The sequence below is a fragment of the Atractosteus spatula genome, chromosome 11, assembly GCF_055471065.1.
Source record: "Atractosteus spatula isolate fAtrSpa1 chromosome 11, fAtrSpa1.hap1, whole genome shotgun sequence".
Classification (NCBI taxonomy): Eukaryota; Metazoa; Chordata; class Actinopteri; order Semionotiformes; family Lepisosteidae; genus Atractosteus; species Atractosteus spatula.
In genome coordinates this window covers 9,033,076-9,056,471 of record NC_142716.1, presented here as the reverse complement: position 1 = coordinate 9,056,471, position 23,396 = coordinate 9,033,076, and the positions used below count along the sequence as shown (strand labels likewise).

Genomic DNA, 23,396 nt, shown 5'->3' with positions numbered 1-23,396 from the left:
TCATATGCCAGAAAATGGAGATGTAATATTATAACTCCCTCACAGCCCTTGCATTCACTTTATTAAAAATATTTGATGGTAAATATCACACCTCACAAGACCTGAGAAAGAGTAACTGTTTTAATTTAAACAGTACAACAGTTTGCTAGCTTTTTTTTTCCTAAACGGCAACGGCAACTATAAATGAACTCTTCTTGCCTTTCTTTTGTTAGTGATCAAACTGAGAGAACCCATCATTTTATTTTTTTTAGAAAACTGAAAGATGGGCTCTGAATAATGAATAACTAGACAGGTCTTGTAGGACTTGCTGTTTAGAATAGAGCACTAACCACTATAAAATGCTTCTGTTCCGTAATAGTGTTATTCCCAAATAACTATCGGACTAATCATCTTTGGTTCCATATTGTGGACTTTGTGATATAGCATTTGTGAATTAAAAAAAATGATAGGCTTTAAAGTTCACAGGCAGGGCTCTGAATCTCTGCATACATATATATGTATGGAATACATCTAACACCAGTTAAATACAGTCACAACAAAAAACAGCTTTCTGAGCACAGACACAAAAGATTTAATAGTGGTCTCAAGGCTCTGGTGCTAAAGCTCTCTGATGGAACAGTACAGAAAGAAAAAGAACAGTGCAATGAGAAGATATCCACAATGGGAATTTATGTACAAATGTAAGGAATGGGTTGAATCACAGTGCTAAGATTTTAAGCCTACTGTCATTGGTGGAGACATGACTTGTTAAAGTTTTCAAAGGATCAGAACCCTGGACAGTTACAGAGGCCTCTGAAGCCTGGGAGTCAGCATTAGTAGCTTGGACAGCAGTACAAGTTAAGGCCGTCGAGATATAGACAAGGAGTCTGGGGGATACCTGAGTTGAAAGGTTTCCAGCTGTCTCCAAGACATCCTCAACACTGGCCCTTTCATGGCACAACAGTAAGTAACATAAATCACAGCATCAAGGTAAAGCAGTAACACTGAGATATAATGATGGAAAAGCCTAACAACAGGCTAGAATTTGAAAATAAATACTTCACAATAATATTATGAGATCATTTCAATTTTTTTGGTTTACAAAGTGAGACATGTTTCAAAATATAAGGCAAGCAGCTGTAGTGGTGACAGAATTTGACTTTAAATATTAAAATGGTTTGAGTGGGCAAATGTGAAATTCCTTTTTACTTTAAAGATAAAGATTAAACAAAATCATGTAACCACCAAGTCTACTTATACCTGAGACTGAAAAAAGGTCTCCAAGTTAAAAAATAAATCATATAATCTGCTTTAAAAATAATTTAAAAATGTTTAATTTTAATTTTAATAAAATGTTTTAGTTGTTCAACCATTTCATCCATTTTAGCAGAACTAAACAAACAAAATCTTGAAGTTACAGTAAATGCCTTTTATTACACAAAAATGAAAAAAAATAGCATTAGATTCCCAAGTCAAATCCATGTCTTTTAGCAATTGTTAAATAATTAGAATATTGTGACTGTCAGAGCTGTGGTTTCCGGAGCATAATTCATGAAAAACAAAAAAAATCAAATCAAATTAGAAACTTTAACTTTAGAGAGTGTTGCTTTATTCACATTACTGGAATCAATATGATTGAACTCCTACTGTATACATGAATAGTTATATTTAGGTTTTCCAATACATTGATTAAGGAAATAATTAGTTTCATCTCTGGAACACAAATTAATTCATTTTCCATAACAAAATGACAATTTTAATTAAATGTATACCTTTAAAGTGATATATATAGAGAGAGAATTTACAAGCCATTAAAGAATTTTTTCACTTGTTTCCATGAAAACAAAAATGTTTGCTGCTGCTGTTGAGAAAAAGTGGCAAATGGTGTGATTAAATGATATTGCTTCCCTTTAGTTCACACAGAGGTTACCTGCCTGCAGGCATGAGGCTTTGATTAGGTTTATGTCTTACAGGAGAAAATTTAAAGCAAAGGATATAACACTGGTAATTTATGAGCACTGCAGAAAGAAAATAGCTTTGTCTCCTGTTTAGAAGGAAACAATTTTTAGTCCCTGGACTATAATAAATAGTCAGAATAGTAAGAGAGAAAATCATGCTTTTCTTTGCCACCTCAAGCTAGATAAAGCCTTTAAGACTCGTTATTACGCTGCACTGTGTCTTTGCTCTTAACAGCCACCATAATTTTACTCCGTATTTGGTTTATTTATGGCAGTATACTGAAGTGAGCTTTGTAAAGTTTTACCACAATCAACTGCTCTTTCTCTCTGGAAAGAATGCCTTTTTAACCTTCCTTCAGCTACCACCTTAGTAATTGCACTAAAGCTGAGGTACAGTATTCTGTTGTTATTACCATGCTGTAGTTTATGCATTTTAAGCTTTACACTATATACTGTATTGTGTACATCAGTTAAAACATAAAAGACAATGCTATTACTTATTCATTAAGTAAAGTGATAATATTTTGTTATTCAATTGTATTTTTCAGTTTAAACAGCAATATAATTTGCAGTGATTCAACACCACTACTTTGCCTAAATGATTTTATTTAACAATTTGTCACTTTGGAAGTTAAGAAAAAAAAAGTTTGCATTAATTTATCTCAGTAATGCTTTTACACTCATTCCCTTTCTAATTAATCTCACAAATTGTTAACTAGATTTTCCACAAAACTGCACAAGTACATGCATTTCCAAATGCTACTTCAAACATCCCCTTTTACTTTGCCTACATTCACACAACAGGGGAAGATTCCAAGAACAGATTCTTTTAGAAGCCACACAAGTGCGGCTTTTAATTTTCAGAACACAAAATGTTTGATTTGTAAGACAGTGTTTGCAAACCGCAAAGAGGATTATTTATGGATTATTAAATCCTGTTAAATACTTTGTTGTAATGGGATGTTAAAGCTATGGAATGAAGTGAATTATTCAGACAGTAAAAATAAGTGCTTCACTGGAGTAGAAAGCTGTTAATTCATATTTGCTTATGAACATGCTTGTAAGCTTCTCTGTTTGTCTTTAACATTGATATAAATGTTCTCACACACCCCTTTTATTTTTTATAGCATAAAATATTTAACAATACAAAGCTGAAACTGTGTGGCTAGTTTATTTGTGCCTGTGAGGTATGGAACATATCAACGCAATGGTGCTGTATTTCTGATGAGACGTGATAGAGATTTAAGTTAAGGTCTTACCTGCCCACAGGCCAGACCCATGCCCCTCTCTCCCATACCATGTGGACAAGATAAGTTTAACTCCAGGGCATCTGCTCCAGAAGCCTGTTAAATATGGAAAATACAAAACTGTAAAATTATTTTTTGGTTAAAATGCAGCAGGATTTATCTCAAAGTTTGGCCTGTGGGTTATTTTTGCTAGTTTTGTGTACCACAGGAGTTGAGCCATTCTGCAGACATTCATATTCTCAAGACACTTCGAGACAGGTATTTTTAATAACACATCATAGAATACTGCTGGCTGAAAGCACTTTCTCAGCAAAGTCTTCACCAATCATCATAACAAAATTAAAAGAAAAAAAACAGAATTAAGCTTATGGAAGATTTATTTGGGGTCTATTAAATTCTAGATAGAAATGTATTCCAATGCAGTATTAAGAATATTTATACTGCTGCTTTATTTAAAAGCTGCTTCATTAGCGACCACAGCAGATGTTGATGAAATATCTTTGATACTGTTTGTTTTTCCCAGTAAAACTGGACACTTTTATTTAAAAAAACAAGTATTCAAAGGTATGGACAAAAAGATTTCAGATTTGAAAATTTCTAAATTATGACAATAAAATATTCACAGAGCTGAAGGTAGAAATGATTCCATTTGGATTATTTAAAATGTATGGATTTTCAGATGCAACTACTGACAAATTCACAGCAAATCATTATGAAATTAATGAGACATTTACATCTTCTAAAATTTATACTCTGCAAATACAAAAAAATACAATTCTCAAAGGCTGTTACTAGAACTAATAGCAACATATCAACATGGTTTAAAAAGCAGAGGGGTTTCTATCTGTGAGCGGTATAATATTTGATAATCAGTCTCAAAGAATAACAGCTAAAAAAGAAGTTAAAATTAGCGAATGGGGGAAATAATTTATTGACTCTGTGTTTAAAAAGATGCTATATATAATGATAGAGTGAGGAGTCTAAAGTGTTTGAGCTGGAAAGGCATTTGACAGGCAATTACATTTCCGAAAGGGCTTTAAAATGCATCAGAAGAGGGATTTAAACAATTACAAAAGCTCTACAAACCTGCCAGAGTTAGTCCAGCCACAGATTTATGATTTTCCTCAAACTGACAGCCATTAGAGAGGAAAAGAATAATAAGCATTTTAGCCTTACAAAGAGCAGAGGAGCAAGTGGCATGATAAAGCCATTTATCATAGTCAGCTTTAAGAGTGGTAGAGCTCATGTCAAGCATGGATTCCGCACAAGATTTCATGGTCAATTAGGCGAATATAGGTACAAAATGGACACAATGCAGAAAGATCGCAAAGCTAATTATCAATAATGTTTAATTTCACCCCTCTCCACTAAGCCCTTTAAGTTAAGAGTATTTCCTTAGATGTCACAAAAGAAGCAGAGAAATAAAACTGAGTGCTATCATTATGGATCACAATAAGAAGCTTTGGTATACTTTGCAAGGCAAAACCCGTTAGTTATTATTGTCAGCTTAGTTTACGAATAAAGGAAGAAAGGGGAAACAAGTCCTGTGCTGTGAAGCAAAGTGTGTTGCAACAGTCACAGATATAGCTTCAGCTCCTGCTCTTGCATTTAAAAGGAAGTTTTTTTTTCTTCCCCTGGAGCAAAAGGGTAAACTCAGAGTAAGAGCTCACTGCTGCTGTTACAAACCACCATATTCCTAATCCCATCAAAGCAGACATATATTTTAGATATAATGTTAACATATATCATACACATGTAAACATATGCACATACACTTGGATAAATGATGGATGATGTGATACTTGTATTATATGAATTTTAAATGTGTGCTTTATGAAGTTGATCATAAACATAGAAAGAATACAGGCCTGGCACTACATTAATATTTATATATGCATTGTATGGTGTATTGATTTTCCATGAGGAAATGGTCCATAAAAATATGTAGCTGCAAAAAAAGAAGTGCACACTGAGAAAGCACTTGACTTATCCTACAAAAGGGCTGGAGGCTTACAAAATGAATACACATCAAGTCTGGCATTACTTTTGACAGTGTTTTACTACTCCCCTAAAATCTTTCTCAACAAAGTGATGAAATGATTTATTTGTGTTTTAACACTTCGAATTGTTTTGATACCCATTTAATTAAAAAAAAGTATCCCTTTGGAATGAATGAATTAATGGCAGTGAAGTAGGAACTGTACTCTACTGTGGTCTTTTCAATGACTCCTTGAAATCTGACTTCAAAGGAAATATCTCTGTTTTTAATTACCGTATTTCAGGTTTTTAAATTTTGGAATCACCAATATTGTTTTTTTTATACAGTCCCAGGTTTATATCTACAGTTAATTAATGCGGCATTTTCTATGTGGTATCAGTGCCCCAGGAAACGAGGAAACCTTGGTTATTTATATCTGCTCGATCCTGTTGGTGTACTCAGCCCTGGTAACAACTAGCTAATGACAAAGATTCGCTCACACCAACAACCACTGTGGCTAAAATAATACTGTGAAAAATTATATTTACTCCTAATCTGAGACCTTCAAATTCTGTCCCTACAGTAGGTACAGACATTATGAACATGCACAAAGAACTTTCTTTTACATTTCTGAATGTTTTGACACAGACTGCTTTCATTTATGTTAATAATAGGTTGATTACTTTCTGTTTTCTCCCCTCTCCCTTTTAGCTGAAGTAAACTGAAAATAAATATAAATGCAACTGCTGTGTCTTTTCAAATACAGGTTGCAAGGTCATTTTCAACAACTTGCAATACCTTACGAGCACAAATGGACAAGTCTCATTTCTATTGTGCACATTTTAACAAATGTTTTTTTTTCCTTATGAATAAGGAGTCTTGGTTGAAGGAATGAAGGAATAAACATGTTGAATGTATGCACAACATTTTAAAGGTATCATATCACTAGGATTTAGTAATTATTCAAGACTCCCTTCATGAATATGGTAATGTGGACTGAAATGCTTCATTGAATTGTAATTTCTGCATGCACGTCTACTAAGGAAAAATCAATCATGAAAAGAAGCAAATGTGTCATAACCTTTAGACCCACTTGAGAATGCTCTTAAGAGTTATATCTATTCGTGGTGTAAGTTACTGTGCTTCCCCAAAATGCAATAAAATTTAATTCATGTCTTCATTCAGAAAAGGTTGACTCTTAGACTTCTTACAGAAATGCATCTACGTACTGTATAAAAGGAAGAATCAGCATAAAGTATTGATCTGTACATTTTTAAATTACCTTCCTAAAGTAGCAAAATGCCTCTATTTTCCAGCAAATTATTGTCATCAATTGATCTCTCCTTTTTAGCATTCACAACTGAACATATTTTAAACATTCTCTCATTTAACTTTAACAAGCTATGAGCTACTGTAGAATTGTTTACAACAAAATTCAATTGATTCAAAATGACCACCATGCTTTATAATTAGTCCCAGCACAAAAGAGCAGATCACCTTGTAACCTTGTAAAAGATTGAGAATAAACATTATGATTTAGGCATTTATTGAAATGTCTTTAAATACCTCTGCATTACCCTGTTATATTCTGCAGCATGCTTTTCCAGTAATATTTTCCTGCCCTTTCTCTACAAGAGGCAACATAACTACAACCCTTTCTAACAATACAAAAAAATCAAGTCAAACAAAGATCCTTTTGTCAATTACAATTTCTGAAGCATCAGTTTAATCTTCTACAGTAAACTGTATGTCACACAAACTATTGCATGAGCAATGTGCTGAATCATGTCTTCTTTATTAATGCATTTAAAAAAATAAAACCTATGAAAGCACTTAAAAGAGTTTCCCACAATTATTAATCTGGCAGAACAGTCAGATTATACAGTAGATGTGCTCTGCTGCAGATAAATGTGCAAAACCATAATATACAGCAATACAAAAACAGACAACTTAAGCTCAATTTAAACACAAAGGTATGATGCAATATTCAATACACAGGAATCCAAAAAAAGACAAGTAAAAATATTTTGTTTAAGACAGAGAAGATATTTTTTACTCCTCACTAAGACAATTTCAATTCTATACAAAAACTTTTGAGTACTCTCCTTAGGCAAAGAAATGTGCTAAGTGTTGCCTCATAGATTTCAAAGAATGAGTGAATGGTTTACTCTTCTTGAAGACTGAGTTTCCATGGTAACAGGGATTTATTTCATCTTCCCTACAAAGGTAGTTAAACAGAAAGCTATAGATGCAAGAAAGACAAGTAACACAGTCACAGAGGGATCATACCACTGATAGGAGGGCAAAGATTCAATATGTTGGCTTACTCTCTCTCAGACTGTTCAAAGTTTTACTGTCTGATATTTCCTCAACATATTTGGAAGATTCATATAAAATATAAATCTACTTTATGTCCATAAATCAGATAAACCATGTATGATTAGGGCTGGCTTGAGCTCACCAAAGAAAAAAAAACTACACTGAATGTCACAGCATGAAATAGGCATTGCAATTAAAATCTGCTAAATGAACTTACTGTAGCAGCATGATAAATTTACTGTAGTACAATGAATGAACTACAACAGTGCAACAGTTCTCCCAAAATGCTATATTGCAGCATAGTAACAGAAGAACAGTAATTTCAAAGTCCTGATTAAAATCAATAAGGTGGTCAGATGACAGAAGATACACTAAGACAAGGCCTGTGGAATGAGCTAATTTGTATTGAATGCTTGAACACAGACACTGACAAAACTTGTTAATAAAACAAGTATGGTTCCATGTGCACAAGTATGATTCCACGAGTGAAAAAAAGAAGCAAGTCTTCTCACAGACACAGTATACTGTAGGAACACTAATAAAACGTATGCTCCTTCTTCATGGATTATGCACCTATGCATAAATCCCATAATGCTCATGTAATGATCTAAAACAAAATCGTGACTGAAGGTGTGAATGTAGTTTTAAACACCTGAATCACATACACCCAACAGCAAAGACCTGATTCCAGTTCTTGTGATAGGAGGCTTGTAATGATGAAAACCTGTGCTTTTTTGGATAAAAGGGTAACATGATAAACTCCATGGTCACAGACAGTTTGAAGGGGAAGATGAAGTGTATGAAAATCACAAGGCACTCGTCTGAAATGAGAAGATTGTGGTTTAAAACATTTTAAGTACATTCTTCTATTAATGTACTGTATTAACCCATACTGCAAATGACTATTATTTGTATTTAATTTTAGGTGATACTGATGCATTAATTTCATTAAAATACAAGACTAAGCAGCAAGACACTGTGAAATTAATACAATTACGAGCATCCGTGGATCCCCATATATTTAACTGTTTAAAATGCATAGTGTATGCAACTACATTTGTATGATATTAAGATTTTTAAACACTATGGATGTTTGTTTTATCAGCAAACAAACCATGCATACAGGACACAGTGTGAGAGAAAAATGGAAATATTTGTTTTTCCTTAGATCTTTAAGCAGAGTTTTTAGTATTGTGACTTTCTGATAATTTAATGAGAATAATGTGCCTTTTTTATTTGAAATTGGAAGTTTTTACATGTTACAGAATGGCAGGCAACATTTCTGTACATAAGTTTTATTATGGAGTTTATTATGGAGTTTATTATGGGAATGCTTCATTGAATAGAATCCTTACAGTGGTATTTTTCCTAAACAAAATGATTAACCATGAGTTATTACTAAGGGCCAGTGGGTATTGCATTGTAAATGTCTAAGGCATACAGCACTGGAGAAGTTCCATTAATTCGTGCCCCTTAGACTAACAAAGTAAACAGGAAAGAACTGGAATTAGAGCTTTCAGTGTTCACAGATGGGAAGATCTGAGGTGAACAAACGGCTCACAGTCGACTCGCCCCAAAACCCTCCCTCCCCACCAGTTTACTCCCACAGTTGCATCTGTCTCCTGCTTTCATGAACTTGGCAGTGCCCTGAGAACCAAACACCAGAAACATTTAACTATGTTATGCAGTCAAAATCCAGGATTAAAACTTTTAAGGAGTAATAATTACACTTTAACTAGCACTTACACTTTAACTAGAGCTTAGCATTTTATAATAGGCCTAAGTCACACATTATTTATTATTCTAAAGCTTAGCATTTTTTAGGAAATACACTTTAAATTAATGTCACTGCTAAAACAAAAATCTTAGAACACTATGTATACAGACATAAAAAACGTTGACACCTGAAACGAGACTTATTTGGCAAACTATATTGTTAGTTATCAATATCTAGTCAGTATTGTAAAAGATATCTTTTTTAACTGAAAGGTCCATTTAACCCTTGCATTTTGTAATATTTCTGCCAGGATTCCAATATGTTCAATATGTACTAGAACAATGCATTTATATTTGCATGAAACAACAGGTGGTATTTCTCCCAGGAGAACAGTGTAAGCATATGCCATCTGAAATTTAATTTAATGTGCTGACGTTACACCACAGATGTGCTGACATCTTGGCTTGTGACATCACCAACAGCAACAACTTTTCAAAAAGTACCTGCAAAAGAATATCAATAAAAAAACTGAAGGTTTAGCTTACTTTACCTCTAGTCTCTAACATTAAATCAAAACATTTCTCTTTGATTCGTATCTATGTTTTTTTTACATTTCTTATTTTCTTTTCTTGTGTCCTCTCTTTTCACAAAGTGTCCACTGGGAATTTTCTCCACTCATACTGAAAGACAATGTGTCCTGAATGTGTTTGCACAAGAAAAAATCTTCACATTGTGAAACATAATTGGTAGTATTTATATTGCAAAAATATCCTGGGGTTTTGTTGTGTTAATGACTAAATTTATTTTAAATGGTTTCACTAGTGAGGCATACAACTGTGAGAACATGGAGTTCTGTCCATCTTTTCTGCTGAAAGTTGAATAAGCCCACTCACTGCCCCTTATGGAATATATGTTTCAATACTTCTGGTTCATATGTATATACAGTGTATACAGTATGTGTAAAGATGTAAAGTAAAGTCGAACTTCAGTTGGTCACCAGGCTGGAGTTTATCTCAGTTTCTGCAGCATGATGTAGAGTGCCAAATTCTCCCAACTGAGACATTAATCCATTACTGTACAACAGTGGTGTGTGGAGATGGGGCAAACCCATAATCTTCATAAGAGCATCTAAAATCTTAACCACTAATCTACTCTTTCACCAGGGAACACCACACTAAAATACCACAAATACAAGGACGAACACAACATAAGCAAACTGTATTTTATCGAAAAATAAAAATATGCATATAGTAGGTCATACATTTATTTTATAGAATAACTGTAGAACAATTTGGTGTTAAAATCTAATTTTTAATTACAATTAAATACAATTTTGATTTTTAGTTAAAACAATATCAACCAGTAGATAAAGACTTGAAAGGACAATTTATTTTCCAAATGCCAATTAACAACATTAATGGTACAATTTTCCCCTCATAGTTCATTAGCTATTTTCATGACTTAATAAATATACACATTACTAATATATTGCTACCTGTACTATTGGTATTACTGCTGGTACTGGTGTTGTGTTATTACTTATAGTGGTACTGCTTTTAAGATTATGAAGAACAGAATAAACATCTGAAATATTCAGGTTCCAAAAAACAAATGAGAAAAATCACTAACCTCTGCCATTTTAGAGAGTTCCATCCAGTCAGACTTGTTATAACTGCACATAATACTGGCGATAAGAATCTGAAAAAGGAGAAAATGGGAAGGTAAATAACAATGACTGATTTGTTTCGGTCTATCACACCTTACGGAATTAAACAATAGAGTCGATTTTATGGTGAAAAACGTTTACAATTCAGCTCGTTTCAACACATTCGAAAATGGATCTGAAAGCCATTATCTAGTCTTTAAAAAGCCCAGTCTCATCCTTCCTCACTCAAAGTCACAAAATCAATATTTATAATTTACAGGATCAAGACAAATCCACTGGTGTGCAAGCATTATTAAAACAATAAAAACATCAAAGTGATGGTATTAGTTAAGAGCCCTTTTGTGGTATCACTGGATTAGGTAGGACTATTTTCATTTTTCTCCTCTAGACACTCAATAATCTTGCCATAAAAAAGAAAATATAGAACCTTCTTCTTCTTATTGCTTTGGTTTTAAGTAATCACAAGAATGAATAGACTTCAATATATATATACCATAAGTGTAATTCACAAAGGATACAAAATGTCTCTGGTTGGAAAGCCGGAAATTACCAAGCAGGCTGGTGTTTGATTTTACAACTTACTTCACAACTCTGTAAAGCCTGGATTGGTTCATCCTCTACACCCACAGCACTTTCTAATAAATTATAAATATTGATTCAATGCAGTCGAGGTAGAAATGAATAGCAAACAATGTGAACATTTTCTACCCTGAAGGACAGCGAATTTTCAATTGTTATAATAATGTACCTCCGATATTTAAATGACCTTATCCAACTATAGTTCCCCTTGCAAACATGTACTGGATTCTGCTGCAAAGGTTTACAGACCTGTGAACCTTTATGTCTATAGTACTTCTCATAAAAATACGCAAAATAAGCACTGCTTAGAGCATACCAACAACCAGCAAAAAAGAAAAAGGAAATATTAGACATGCAGGACATACATATTCCCCAGAAGAAATGCCAAGTTTGTACTCAACAAAAAAATGTAACTGGCTAACAGCATATCCAAATTTGGTTAGTTCAAGCCCTTTTCTCCTTGGTGAAGGATTGAGTTAGTACTCTAGCTATGGAGGCTGTGCATAAAACTTACTGTCTGTTGCACAATGGTGGAAAAGGCTGACACCATTGTTTGTGCCTTTTTCCTATTGAAAAATTGGGTTCACTGGCCTAGTACTGTAGTTGTGGTGCCGTGATGGAAAGCAATATCATCACAATACCTCTTTTACTTCATTTGCACACATCAAAAGGGATTCATGAAAAATCTGATGACAGTAAATTGCTTTTACCAGCACTCAAAATACTGATTACTCAGTTCCTTACGGTAATAACACAGGCTTGGCAATTGGAATTTTTTGTTTTTATTCCACATTTATATAACATGTAGGTGTCTGACGTAATACTATTCAATCACACTTAATTTAATGTATTTGGGTGCAGTTGTACATTAACTTACCATACAATGAAGTATTGCAGTGAAATATGGAAGCAGTCTTTAGTTTCTGATGTATAAATTAATTTCTGATAAACCTGGTAAGGCAGGTACAACTCACCTGACATAGTTAAAGTTGTTATCTGGAAAAACAGGTTTATTAATTCTTGCATGTCTTTTTTTTTTCAGCAGGTACCATTGAACTGAAATATGACCATTTGTCACTTTCTGATCAGGACACAACACAAGCACTTCAACATAAGAAACCAAGCAACTTCTTATCTTTGTCAGGACGTGAACAGATAAACATAGAGTAAAGCTTTGTGAAATTATGCTGCTCTCATGCTTGCTAAACTGGATTAAACAATACTGTAATGTGTGTTATTAACCACTACTATACTTTTGAACAGCATGACAAAAACAAAGTATGAAGACAGCTGTAATTTTCTAAGTCCCTACAACAAACAAGAATAATTGTGAAGCCTTAGTATTAATAAAGATTTCACACATTTTTTCTAAAAATGTTAAGGTGACCAGCTGTGACCATCTTAGCAACAATCATGCTAAACTTATTTGTTCTCTATTATGCTTTTTGATAATTTAGCTGTCTTTTCTACAAGCTTCTCTCCTAGAATATTCAGTTCCTGAACAGAGATTTCCAGGTTTCTTTGCCTTTCTGTCATACGAATTAGCCATTAGCACAGAACACCTTATCATCTCTGTTCTCAGATTTGACCACGCATTTGCATACTAACTTTTATAATAATAATAATAATAATACATTTTATTTTATATAGCGCCTTTAAAGGTGGCTTCTCAAAGCGATTTACAGGATGACAACAACAATAAATAAGAAGAATACACAAGATAAAACACAATTACAATATAAAGAGGAGACCGTGGATGGTGGTACTAAGAAAATCAGAGGGGTGAAGAATGAAACCAGTTAAGTAAAGGCTTTTCTGAAGAAGTGGGTTTTGAGTCTGGATTTGAAGGAGTTTAGAGAAGGTGACTCTCTGATATCCTTGGGGAGAGAGTTCCAGAGCTTGGGGGAATAACAGGAGAAGGCCCTGTCACCCACACAATGTAGACGGGCTTGGGGGACAGTAAGGAGAGCAGAATTAGAAGAGCGAAGGTTGCGAGGTGGGGAGTAGGGCTATAATAGTTCAGACAGGTACTGAGGTGCCAAGCCATGCAGAGCCTTATAGGTGAGCATGAGGATTTTAAAGTCTACGCGGAATTTGACCGGAAGCCAGTGCAAGGACTCCAGGATAGGAGTAATGTGAACACTTGCACTAGACCTGGTCAGGATTCTGGCTGCTGAATTCTGGACATACTGCAGTTTGTTCAGAGTAGATTTAGATACCCCAGCGAGTAGAGCATAACAGTAGTCAATTCGAGAGAACACAAATGTGTTGATCAGCTTTTCAGCCACAGTTATTGGTTGCTTTGACAGTTGCCAATAATTTTCTGTGACTTTTTAAAAAATGTGCCAGAAAGGCATGGTCACCATGTTAATTAACATTCAAGTGGTTTTATGGAGGATGTAAAAAAGCCACCTCCAGTGTCCATATCGGGCAATATGAGCACCAAAAATATTATTAATATTAAAACCCCCTAAAATGTTATTTTTGTAAAGTTCTTATTCATACAATTCTTATTTACATATGTGAATTTGAGGGTGGCACATTGGTTGGCATTCCTACCTCGCAGCACTGGGGCCCTGGGTTCAATTCCTGTGGTGCTATCTGTGTGGAGTTTGCATGTTCTCACAAACATGTGAAGAAAGCATGGATTTCCTCCAGTTCTTTGGTTTCATCCAACAGTCCAAAGATAAACTTCTGGTATTTGCTTCTAAGAAACAAATTGGCCCTGGTGTGAGTGTGTGTGTGATTGTGTGTCTGTGGCTGTCTGTGCCCTGCAATGGACAGTCATTCTATGAAGGGTGTAGTCTGTCCTACACACGTTCTTTGCTGAATAGGCTCCAGTTCCTCTGTGACTCTGTGACTGGATAAAGTGCTTAGAAAATGGATGGATGCGAATTTGATGGCTAATATACCTAAGGGACAACCAAAGTGAAAAAAAATATCAATACAATCGAAAGCAAACCTATACAGAGTAGCATGAAATAAAATGAAAATGGATACAGTGATAAGGAAGAACAACAGTCTCCCAAAGTAGTCCTGGCAGTACTGATTTGAACAGATTCAATTTCAATGTACAGTATATGTATGTATTGGTTCAGGTGGGCAGCTGCGTCAGCATGCGTATGCGTATGTATTGTGCTGACTTAGTTTATTCTCACCCTTGCCCTGTCACTTTAAGATTACATACAGAGTCTCTTTCTAAGGATATTCAGTATGGTGCAAAGGAGACAATCTACTTTAAGTGAACATTCACCTCCTTCTGCTCCGTCTTCTTCACAACCCAAAGCTTTGGTTGCTTCACAATGTTTCAGTATGTGCAATGGGTGTGAAGCATCAGAATACATCAGCACAAACACCTCTCTTTCTTGTAATAACATAAAGTGGCTTTTGTGTGGCTCAGGAGGCTGCACAGTGAAGAATTTGTAGACTGCCAGTGTGGCATTAGAGAGTTGTTTGGGAGTGTACAACAATGAGCTAATGTACAATGAACAATGTTCAGAATGCATATTTGGCATGTTTTGCACTAAATTTCTCCTTTAACATCTGTTAATTATGTAATAAATACTAATGTAAGTGCTGTATGTAATTATACTGTATCTATCTATGTATGTATGTACATTATGAACTATGTATACAATCATTATTGGATGTTAAAGAAAATGTGAGTTTACTATTGTAACTTATATACATGCATACATTATACAGTATAGCTGTGGTGCTCAACTTCAGTCCTCAAGGAGTCCATTCCAGCAGGTCTTATGGGTCTCTTTAGATCTGCTGTACCTAAAAACTTGGGAAATGTGTTAAACTGCTCCACTTAAAGCAACAATTAGATCAATTAGCTAGTTAAAAGCTCAAGTGGAATGCAAACCCGCAGACACTCTATCTCTCCACAATCCCCCTCCACAGGAGCTCAGCACCCCTGACATCTAATAACTAAATCCTTCTGGGGAAAAATTTTCAACTACACACAAATACTTAACATGGACTGTTTAGGAAAAAAAAGGTATTTTTCTACCACTTTTAATCAAAAATTAAACTTCAATGCATTGCTTGATAGGTTGATTTATTTTTGTGCTATTATTCATGAGATTCTGCTTCTAAAATAAACACAACCAGACCTTATTGCTCTCATACATTTTAAATTCAATTTTTAATATTGGAAGTTTTTTATTCTACTTAATTTTGCTGAACGCGAGGGGAAATTATTCACTGAATGAGTAATGAATTCAGGAGCTACTCTAAGTTTATACACACATGCACATTCATTTTCTGTAATGAATGTGCCTCTTGCCCATGTAAGAGAGTATCACTTGTTTCAGTGTTGTTTCTAACTGTATTCTACTGTGCTGTTACCATGTAGATTTCTGGCACTTGATTCTTTCTGGTGGTGCAGAGAGAAATAAAAATATGCTGTGATTATTAGAGCCCACCCCCGAACATCAAATCCCATTCAGTGAGGGAGTTAACAATTGTAAATCCTGTCATGTCTCTGAGAAGCACAGGAATTATCTTGTTATCAATTTAATAATGGAACATTGAAGTAAGCGATGCCGTCCACCAACACCCGTAACACCACATCTCCAGGGAAATTCACGGCTGTGGAAACTGTCAATCTCAGCAGATAGGGACATATTAAAAATTGGGGACAATGCACCTTCTCTCCATAAATCTATTCTTTTGGTGCTGGTGTAATAAGAAAATTTTCTGAGACGATAAATGCAATCAATGCAGTATGGCTGACAGCTATGACCTATAAGCCTCACAATTGTTTTTTATTTTTTTGTTGTTGTTTTTTTTATGAATAATTTTAACAAGCAATCTCTGACCTTCACTTTTTTTGTGGCATGCATTCAAATCAGCTTGGCCCTATTTTCTCCAAAGCTGTAAGAATGTTGCACTTCAGGCAAATGAAGTGTGTGGAATAACAGGGCACAGTGACCCTGGAGTCTGTCATGTGTTGACAAAAGTAATAATGGAAATAATCGTTCCTGGCACAAAACAACATCCTGCGCTATAGACTAACAGTAACCAGCATTGTGAACAGAGGAAAAGCACTGAACTCTTTTGTGTTTAAATTAAATACATCTGAGAAACAGCACTTAGGCTGTAATTTATTTTAAAACCATACCACCTTGTTCACATTCAACTTTGATCTGCAAAGAGGTTGTAAAGTACATAATATTGTAATAAAGATTTCAACAGAGCCAGAGCTTTGATCTGCAGTGCAGTATGTTTCTACACTGTCACATCACTAATGCTAGCAAACACAATACAACATTACTGCTCGTTTTAACTGCCCTTTCAGGTGTAATATGCTGACCTTGCAAAAGCAATCCTTTGATACTTCCTCATGTTATCCTGTTTTCAAAATGTTTTATTTTTTTTTAAAAAAGTAACAAAACTAGAAAAAAACAATCTCTACAGAATTTAAAATACCAATAAAAGCAATAGCTCAGATGTATTGTAAAAGCCATGCTCTAGGGCATGATAAAGGCATGCATTTAAAGCTAATGCATCCAGCACAAAACTTATTTTATGAGCAAAGCAAGGTCAGACGAAATCTCACCTTCAACTGAGTTGTTTCAAAAACCAAAATTGCAATTTGTCAAAACAAATTGTAATAAGTATGTATTTATTAAGAAAAAAAAGGTTTTGATTGCTTTCACTGTCTAACCAGAATTATTTAGGTTTACAAAGTTTAAATCCAGTAGATCATACTGTACTGTATATTAACAATTAATACAAAACTGGAAAGCTATTTCCAGAAGTGAAAAAGCGGCCTATTTAGGTTACAATTATATGTTCGTTTAGTTTTAAACTTTTGAATCATGTGTTCCTATACAGAATGTACTTCAAGAAAGCCTTAGACAGCATTGTAATCAGGTAAAAATGATTCTAAACATTGACATATTCATCTTTACCGGAAAGGATATGATGTTATTAACTATTGGATTGAAAATTGAGGATTGACTGTTTCCATCTCTAGGGCAACAATAATCATACGTTTTTAAATAAAAAGAACATGATAAACTTAATGAATATTTAGCCAGTATTAATGAGCATGATCAAACAGCATAACTTGGGATAAATCTATATTTGAATTATTTTAATCAAAGTTTACACTGAAATTAACAAGATTTTTAATGACTCTGAACAATTGCTGATCTTTATAGTGGTCACGTTTAATTAAATATTTCTGCTTCAGAAACAGAACCAATAATTGATAACCAATACTCAGCACCAGGCAAATGTGGAAGGAAAGCAAACTTACATGATGTGGGAAATCTGTTTTCAGTTCAGTTATACTCTGGCACCAATATGCAGCTGTCTTTTCACTGATGAGCTCAATATTGAGGAAAGAGCCTTGTCCAGGACCAAAGACATGGCCTGAGGTAGTTCCACGTACAATTCTAGGAGAAACATTGGTGACCAAGTCCTGTGAAAAAGTAAGAAAAAAAACTTTAGTCTTTGCAATATGCTGAACAATGTGCTACAGATTCCTTTTCCTTTCTTCTGAATTCAAAAAGATCTCATTACAGTATATACTGTACCTTATTATCTACAAAGCTTCAAATGTAAATACCACTGCTTGGTTATTAAGTGTAGTTCTCTGTCAAGGTAATGAAACCCTCTAACTGGGCAAATATTACTAATATATTGTAGTTTGATAAAACAGTATAAAGAGAAAATCATCATCCTATTTTTATTTACTGTACATGACATGAACCCAATAACTATTTTATTAGGAACTATGAAGCTAAGCAAAGTTCATATTTTATTACATCTGAAGGAACATTATTTTCATATATATATAAGCCAGGGAAAATATGATATAGTAAGAGAAAAATAATTAATTAAGCAAATTACTGTATGAAATAAAGAAAGCACAAGTGGAGAATTAATGTTTCAGTTTAAATATGTCTTCCACATTGGTGAGAAGGATGTTCACCTGCGAAAATGGTAAAACTCTTATTCTATAACAGCGGAACAGTCTGTATTTTGTGAAAAAAAGACAACAGAAATTGTTGGCAAATGTTTCCTTGTCAGAAATCCTGCCAGTTCATGGTAATATCCACTAGTAATTACATTCTTTTGATGTTTAAATTACAAAGATTTTTCCATGTACAGCTACAGTATAGTACAAACACATTAGGAAATGGAAGCCAGCAAAAAAGCTTAATGTTTTACAAACCTGATAATGGTTCTGGGAAAGGAAAAAGGCGATTTCAGTAAAAGTAAAGACTTCTGTAACCCTACAAGGGATACATTTCCTGCCTGTGCCATTCAGGTCCATTTTATCTGACATAACAATAATATTTTGATATTAAATATTGGTATTATTTTGAAAGCAACAGATCCCATCAGGAAAGGAAGTAGAAAAGTTAAAAAATGGTATACATTCTAATCCCTAGTTATTTTTAAAGGTAACATTTTTTACACCTTAATATTAAAGCATATATTAATACATTATATAAATTAAATCTTCCTCTGACAACTTGAAATATTTTTTTTCATGTTTAAATTGTTCAGAAAGATGTATGCTAAAGATGTAGTGACATTTTTGGTCTTCTCTTATATGATAAAACCATGGCCCATTAGTATATAGTAATTAAGAACAATTTGCATATTTTAATTAAGAACTACCCCATACAAAACAATTAAGATAATAGCATACTAACTCGATTTCATAACATTTGGACATTTTTCCAACTAGCTAGACAAGAAACCTTAATTAGCACTAATTAGGCCTAATCTGCATACATTTGATAAGGCATACCATTGCCACAATATAAGATTATTTATCCCTTAATCTGCCAAATGCTACTGTTCTAGGGATAAAGGAGGGTTTCACACTCCAAGTGAATTTTCTATGATTTCACATTTCTGTCACTGTCACATCTGCTATCTTCTTAGTCGATGCCACAGTAGGTTTAAACTGTCTTAAGAATGTTCTTGTATCCACAGGGTAATATATCAAGAGTTTTATTCCACTTTTAAGAAATCATTTAAGTGGGAAGAAAGGTACTAGTATTATGAAAGAAAATATGTCACAGAATATTTAAAAGTTAGCTTTGGTAAAAGAGCAATTAATAACATAAATACACAAAATGGAGGCACATTTTATTGTAACCATGGTTTCATCATGAAACATGGATTGTTTGGTGGTTTATCAATAAGAAATGAAAAGTGGTTAGCTCACTTTTCTGATTATAAGGGCTTGCTGGGAAATGCATTTTCAAAGCATTTAAAATAATCCTGTAAAAAAGTCATGTAAAAGATCAGGTTTCACGGGATGTTAAATTTAAGAGATAACAGAATGTTATGTAAGCTTCACAGTATGCTGAGAAAAACTACATAATTTTTATATGTATCTTTTACATTTTTACATTTCCTGACAAAACAAAAAAGGTGTTGCAAACTAAAGTACAAAGGTATAACCTGTACATTGGAATTTAACTGGTATAAAATCAGACTTCGATTATAAGTAGATGTTAAACACACCCATATTAAATGTGAAGACTTGACATTCAGTCAATACAACCGAGAAAAGAGAACATCAACACCAAATATTTTTGTGGATTTTGTGGTAAATCATGCAAAGCATTGCAGAGCAATTGCTGGAGTATTTAATAATTCCACTCCTTCTTGAGGATATTAATGTATTATGCAGCAATGGCTTAAAAAGTTCTATACCTAATACCAAAGCCAAAGAGCATTGTTGTTGTTCCATATCTCCAGTTAACTCACAATTCCGGTCCTTAATTATGAATTTTCTTTTTGTTGCAGATATTAACAGATACAGTCACTGAAAAAAATCAAGCTTTCACCATGTTCTTAGTACATTAGAAACTTCATTGAGCATGCAAGCATAATTGCACGTTGGCTAGCATCCTTTTTGATAGCTCTACTAGCACATATTTGTACTTTTAATAAAAATGCCCATTTCTAGCCCTGCTGGAAATGTTTTACACATGTAAAACAGAGGAACTGCACCTTTCAACCCTTAATAAACCACGTGCCGGTTATCATTTAAAGATGTTTTGGAAAAATGCTTTCACATTTGACATTAGCATCTTGTGCAATGTCCACCGAAAACATGCTACAACTGAAAACATAGTATTAAGCATGGAGCAGGGATTACAGATTGGGATTCATAAATGAGAGGCTGTGGGCTCACATCCTGTATGGAGCAAAGCTCAGAAAGATAATTCACTCAGTAAACAGTCCATCAGATTATTATTTGTTATCATTGTAACGAATTACAATTGAGCCACTTTGGATAAAATAATCTTCAAAATAAAGTTAAATTAAAAAATTCATATTAGGAATAAATGAGTCCATTTGGCATTGTCCACAACACTATACAGTATCACATCATTCTTTCGATAGTTTTGTACCCCAGTTTCCAACCTTGGAAATTGCTCCTTATTCAGCATAGCCTTGCCAGCAGTTACAGATCTCATTGAATGTTCCACCACTTACAGTTATTTACATTCGAAACAATTAAAGAAATCTAAAAAACATATTTTTAAATATATACATTTTGAAATCTTATGTACCATTGCAGAAAATTAAAATATTTTTTTCTTAAGAAGTCTGTTTGATATGTTACATAACAGGCACACGAAATATGTCAATCTGGTGCCTTGAAATAAGTTAGACATTTCTGTCTCCTGAATAGCTCTTGGAATATGATTCTGAATTGTGAAAAGAGACATAGCCCTTTTTAATAGACTTGAGGTACCCTCCAGTAAGACGACAATGGTGAATTGAAACAGGCATCCCAGGGGCTATAGGGCAAATATGCAAGTCTGTATTTAATGAAGTTGTGACCCAGGAACATTTAGCTCTTGGCATTATTTATTATCAGGACATTTCTGTACAAGAGTTTTAATATTAAACAACTGGAAACCATGAAATTGCCCAAAGGGACAGAAATGGCTTACTATAAAAACACAGGTGCCACTCTCCGTAGCAAAAGATAAGGGCTTCTTGTATTTTGTGACACAAATAAATTGTATTCAGTAGAAATTGCCTTCCTAGACATGCACCACATATAAAAAGGATAGGAGCATTATTGTGCACATTTACAAATATTTTCATGGAAAGCAGGAGGTGGATTAAAATGTTCACACAGGAAATGAAGCATGCTTTTTATGTGGCCTTGGTACTATAGGAGCTGCCCTTTCAAATCCTTTTCAACATAATGCCTATGAAGGACTTCCAGCTGTTAGTAAATAACACTATCCCCCAGTCCAATAACATGCTGTAACCTGTCAAAAAACAATCTTGCTCTATGCATTCTGTTTCACGCATGTTCAGATTTGGTAACAGCTACTTGTATGTTTTTAAGCTAACAGGGTTTTATCACGGCTGCACAGACCCTTAATCCTTCTATACAGCACATAACCTTTTGAAAGAGGACAGAGAAGATAAATAGCAATCAAATTTTGTGTATTATAGCACAGTACATACTGAGTCAGCCTCTGATTTGTTGACTTAAAGTCATATTTTAAGTAATTATTATACAACGGTTACACGGTTGTTGCTTCGTAGACCTTATCATACCAAATCCTTATTTAAATTTCACTACACTTCAAATTCCACTGAAGAACCACTATTTTTAAGCTGACACAGAAAATCATTCAGCTAGTATTATCTTCTTGACTACAACTGTCATTATCCTGTGAGGCTGAGGTTGGTGGCTATGAATGTTAAGTGAATAAATCTGCTTATTTCATTGTTAGTTTAAATGCATCTCATTTTAAAAAAGTATGTTTGTCACATTTAAAGAGATGTGGCATTGTGGCTCCTTCTCATCTCCTCAGATGCTTCCCTTTTTTTCTCTTTCTGGTAAGGTCAAGTACATATAGAGGGATTGAGATAATCTCAAATACTCTGCCACAAGCTAGCGCTAACTCTACATCAAATGTTTTACTACTCTGAAGTAGAACTGAGTGTTTTCTATAATTCTGTTCTTTTGAAAGGCATACAGAATGCGCACGAAAAAAAATCCACCAGGCTTCTCTCTGCATTGTAACTCTCCTCTAATAAGAGGTATAAATTAGGCTTCTGTTTTGTTTTGAATTTGGGAGGAATGAGATTAGTGACCTCCATTTTGATAAGCTTGTTTTAGATCCTTCACTTGGCATTTTGTGCAGTATTTTCTTTTTACTGATAGTAGAGTATTCTCAAATAATGGGTATTTTTTTTTTTATTTTCAAGTGTTTCCCCAAGATTCTAAGCAAGTGTAAATGAAAATAATCATGCACAAATGCAATCCTGAATTTTATTACATATTTTTACCACGTTCCAAATTGCCTTCCTTCTTTTAATTCTTCTCAAAACAGGCTCAGAAAAGTCCCTTAATCACCTGAAATTGTTACCTCTAAAGGATAAGGTATTACCTGCAATTATGTTTTGTTTCATCTTGTCTGTGTTAAAAATCTGATTACTATTTATTCTGTTTTGTTCCCGGTGGTTGTTTCTGCTAAGATGGTTAATTGCTATACTAATTAACTATTGAAGAAAAAAACAGCTTTGAAAAGAAAACCTTTCAGACCTCACTGTAAGGAAACCTGCAGAAGCAAAATGACATTGCAAAATCTTTTGAAACCAAGTAGGAGGAAGGTAGACACCACATCTCAACTTTACTAGTCCATTCAACTTTCAACAAATTGTTCTCAGAACTCTGTACAACAATCGCCATTAATTCTCACAATTCCTGACTTATTCTTTGAGCACCCATTTCAGGAAATATCAAAGGTAGATTTAACTGTGTAAACTACTTATACAGTAATAGGTGTCACACCTGAAGAAGGCTTCATGGCTGAAACGTTGTGTTTTCTGTCTTCTTTTTTTAATAAACCTATTACTTGTTCCATTGCAGCCTACGCATGCTGACGCAGCTACCCACCAGAACTACTTATACAGTAGGTAACTTATGAAA

At 34.1% G+C, this 23,396-nt stretch overlaps 1 protein-coding gene across 2 annotated transcripts in view; it reads right to left on the bottom strand.

The window, feature by feature from the left end:
• Positions 1-23,396, bottom strand: part of LOC148823476 (dihydropyrimidine dehydrogenase [NADP(+)]-like) — a 196,243-nt gene that overhangs the window by 56,167 nt on the left and 116,680 nt on the right. For both annotated transcript variants that reach the window (XM_088927918.1, XM_088927919.1), the window contains 3 exons: positions 17,718-17,882; positions 10,828-10,896; positions 3,197-3,280 (listed from right to left, as the gene is read on the bottom strand). In XM_088927918.1, coding sequence (XP_088784044.1) covers positions 3,197-3,280; positions 10,828-10,896; positions 17,718-17,882 — 318 coding nt within the window. The remainder of the gene's footprint in view (positions 1-3,196; positions 3,281-10,827; positions 10,897-17,717; positions 17,883-23,396) is intronic.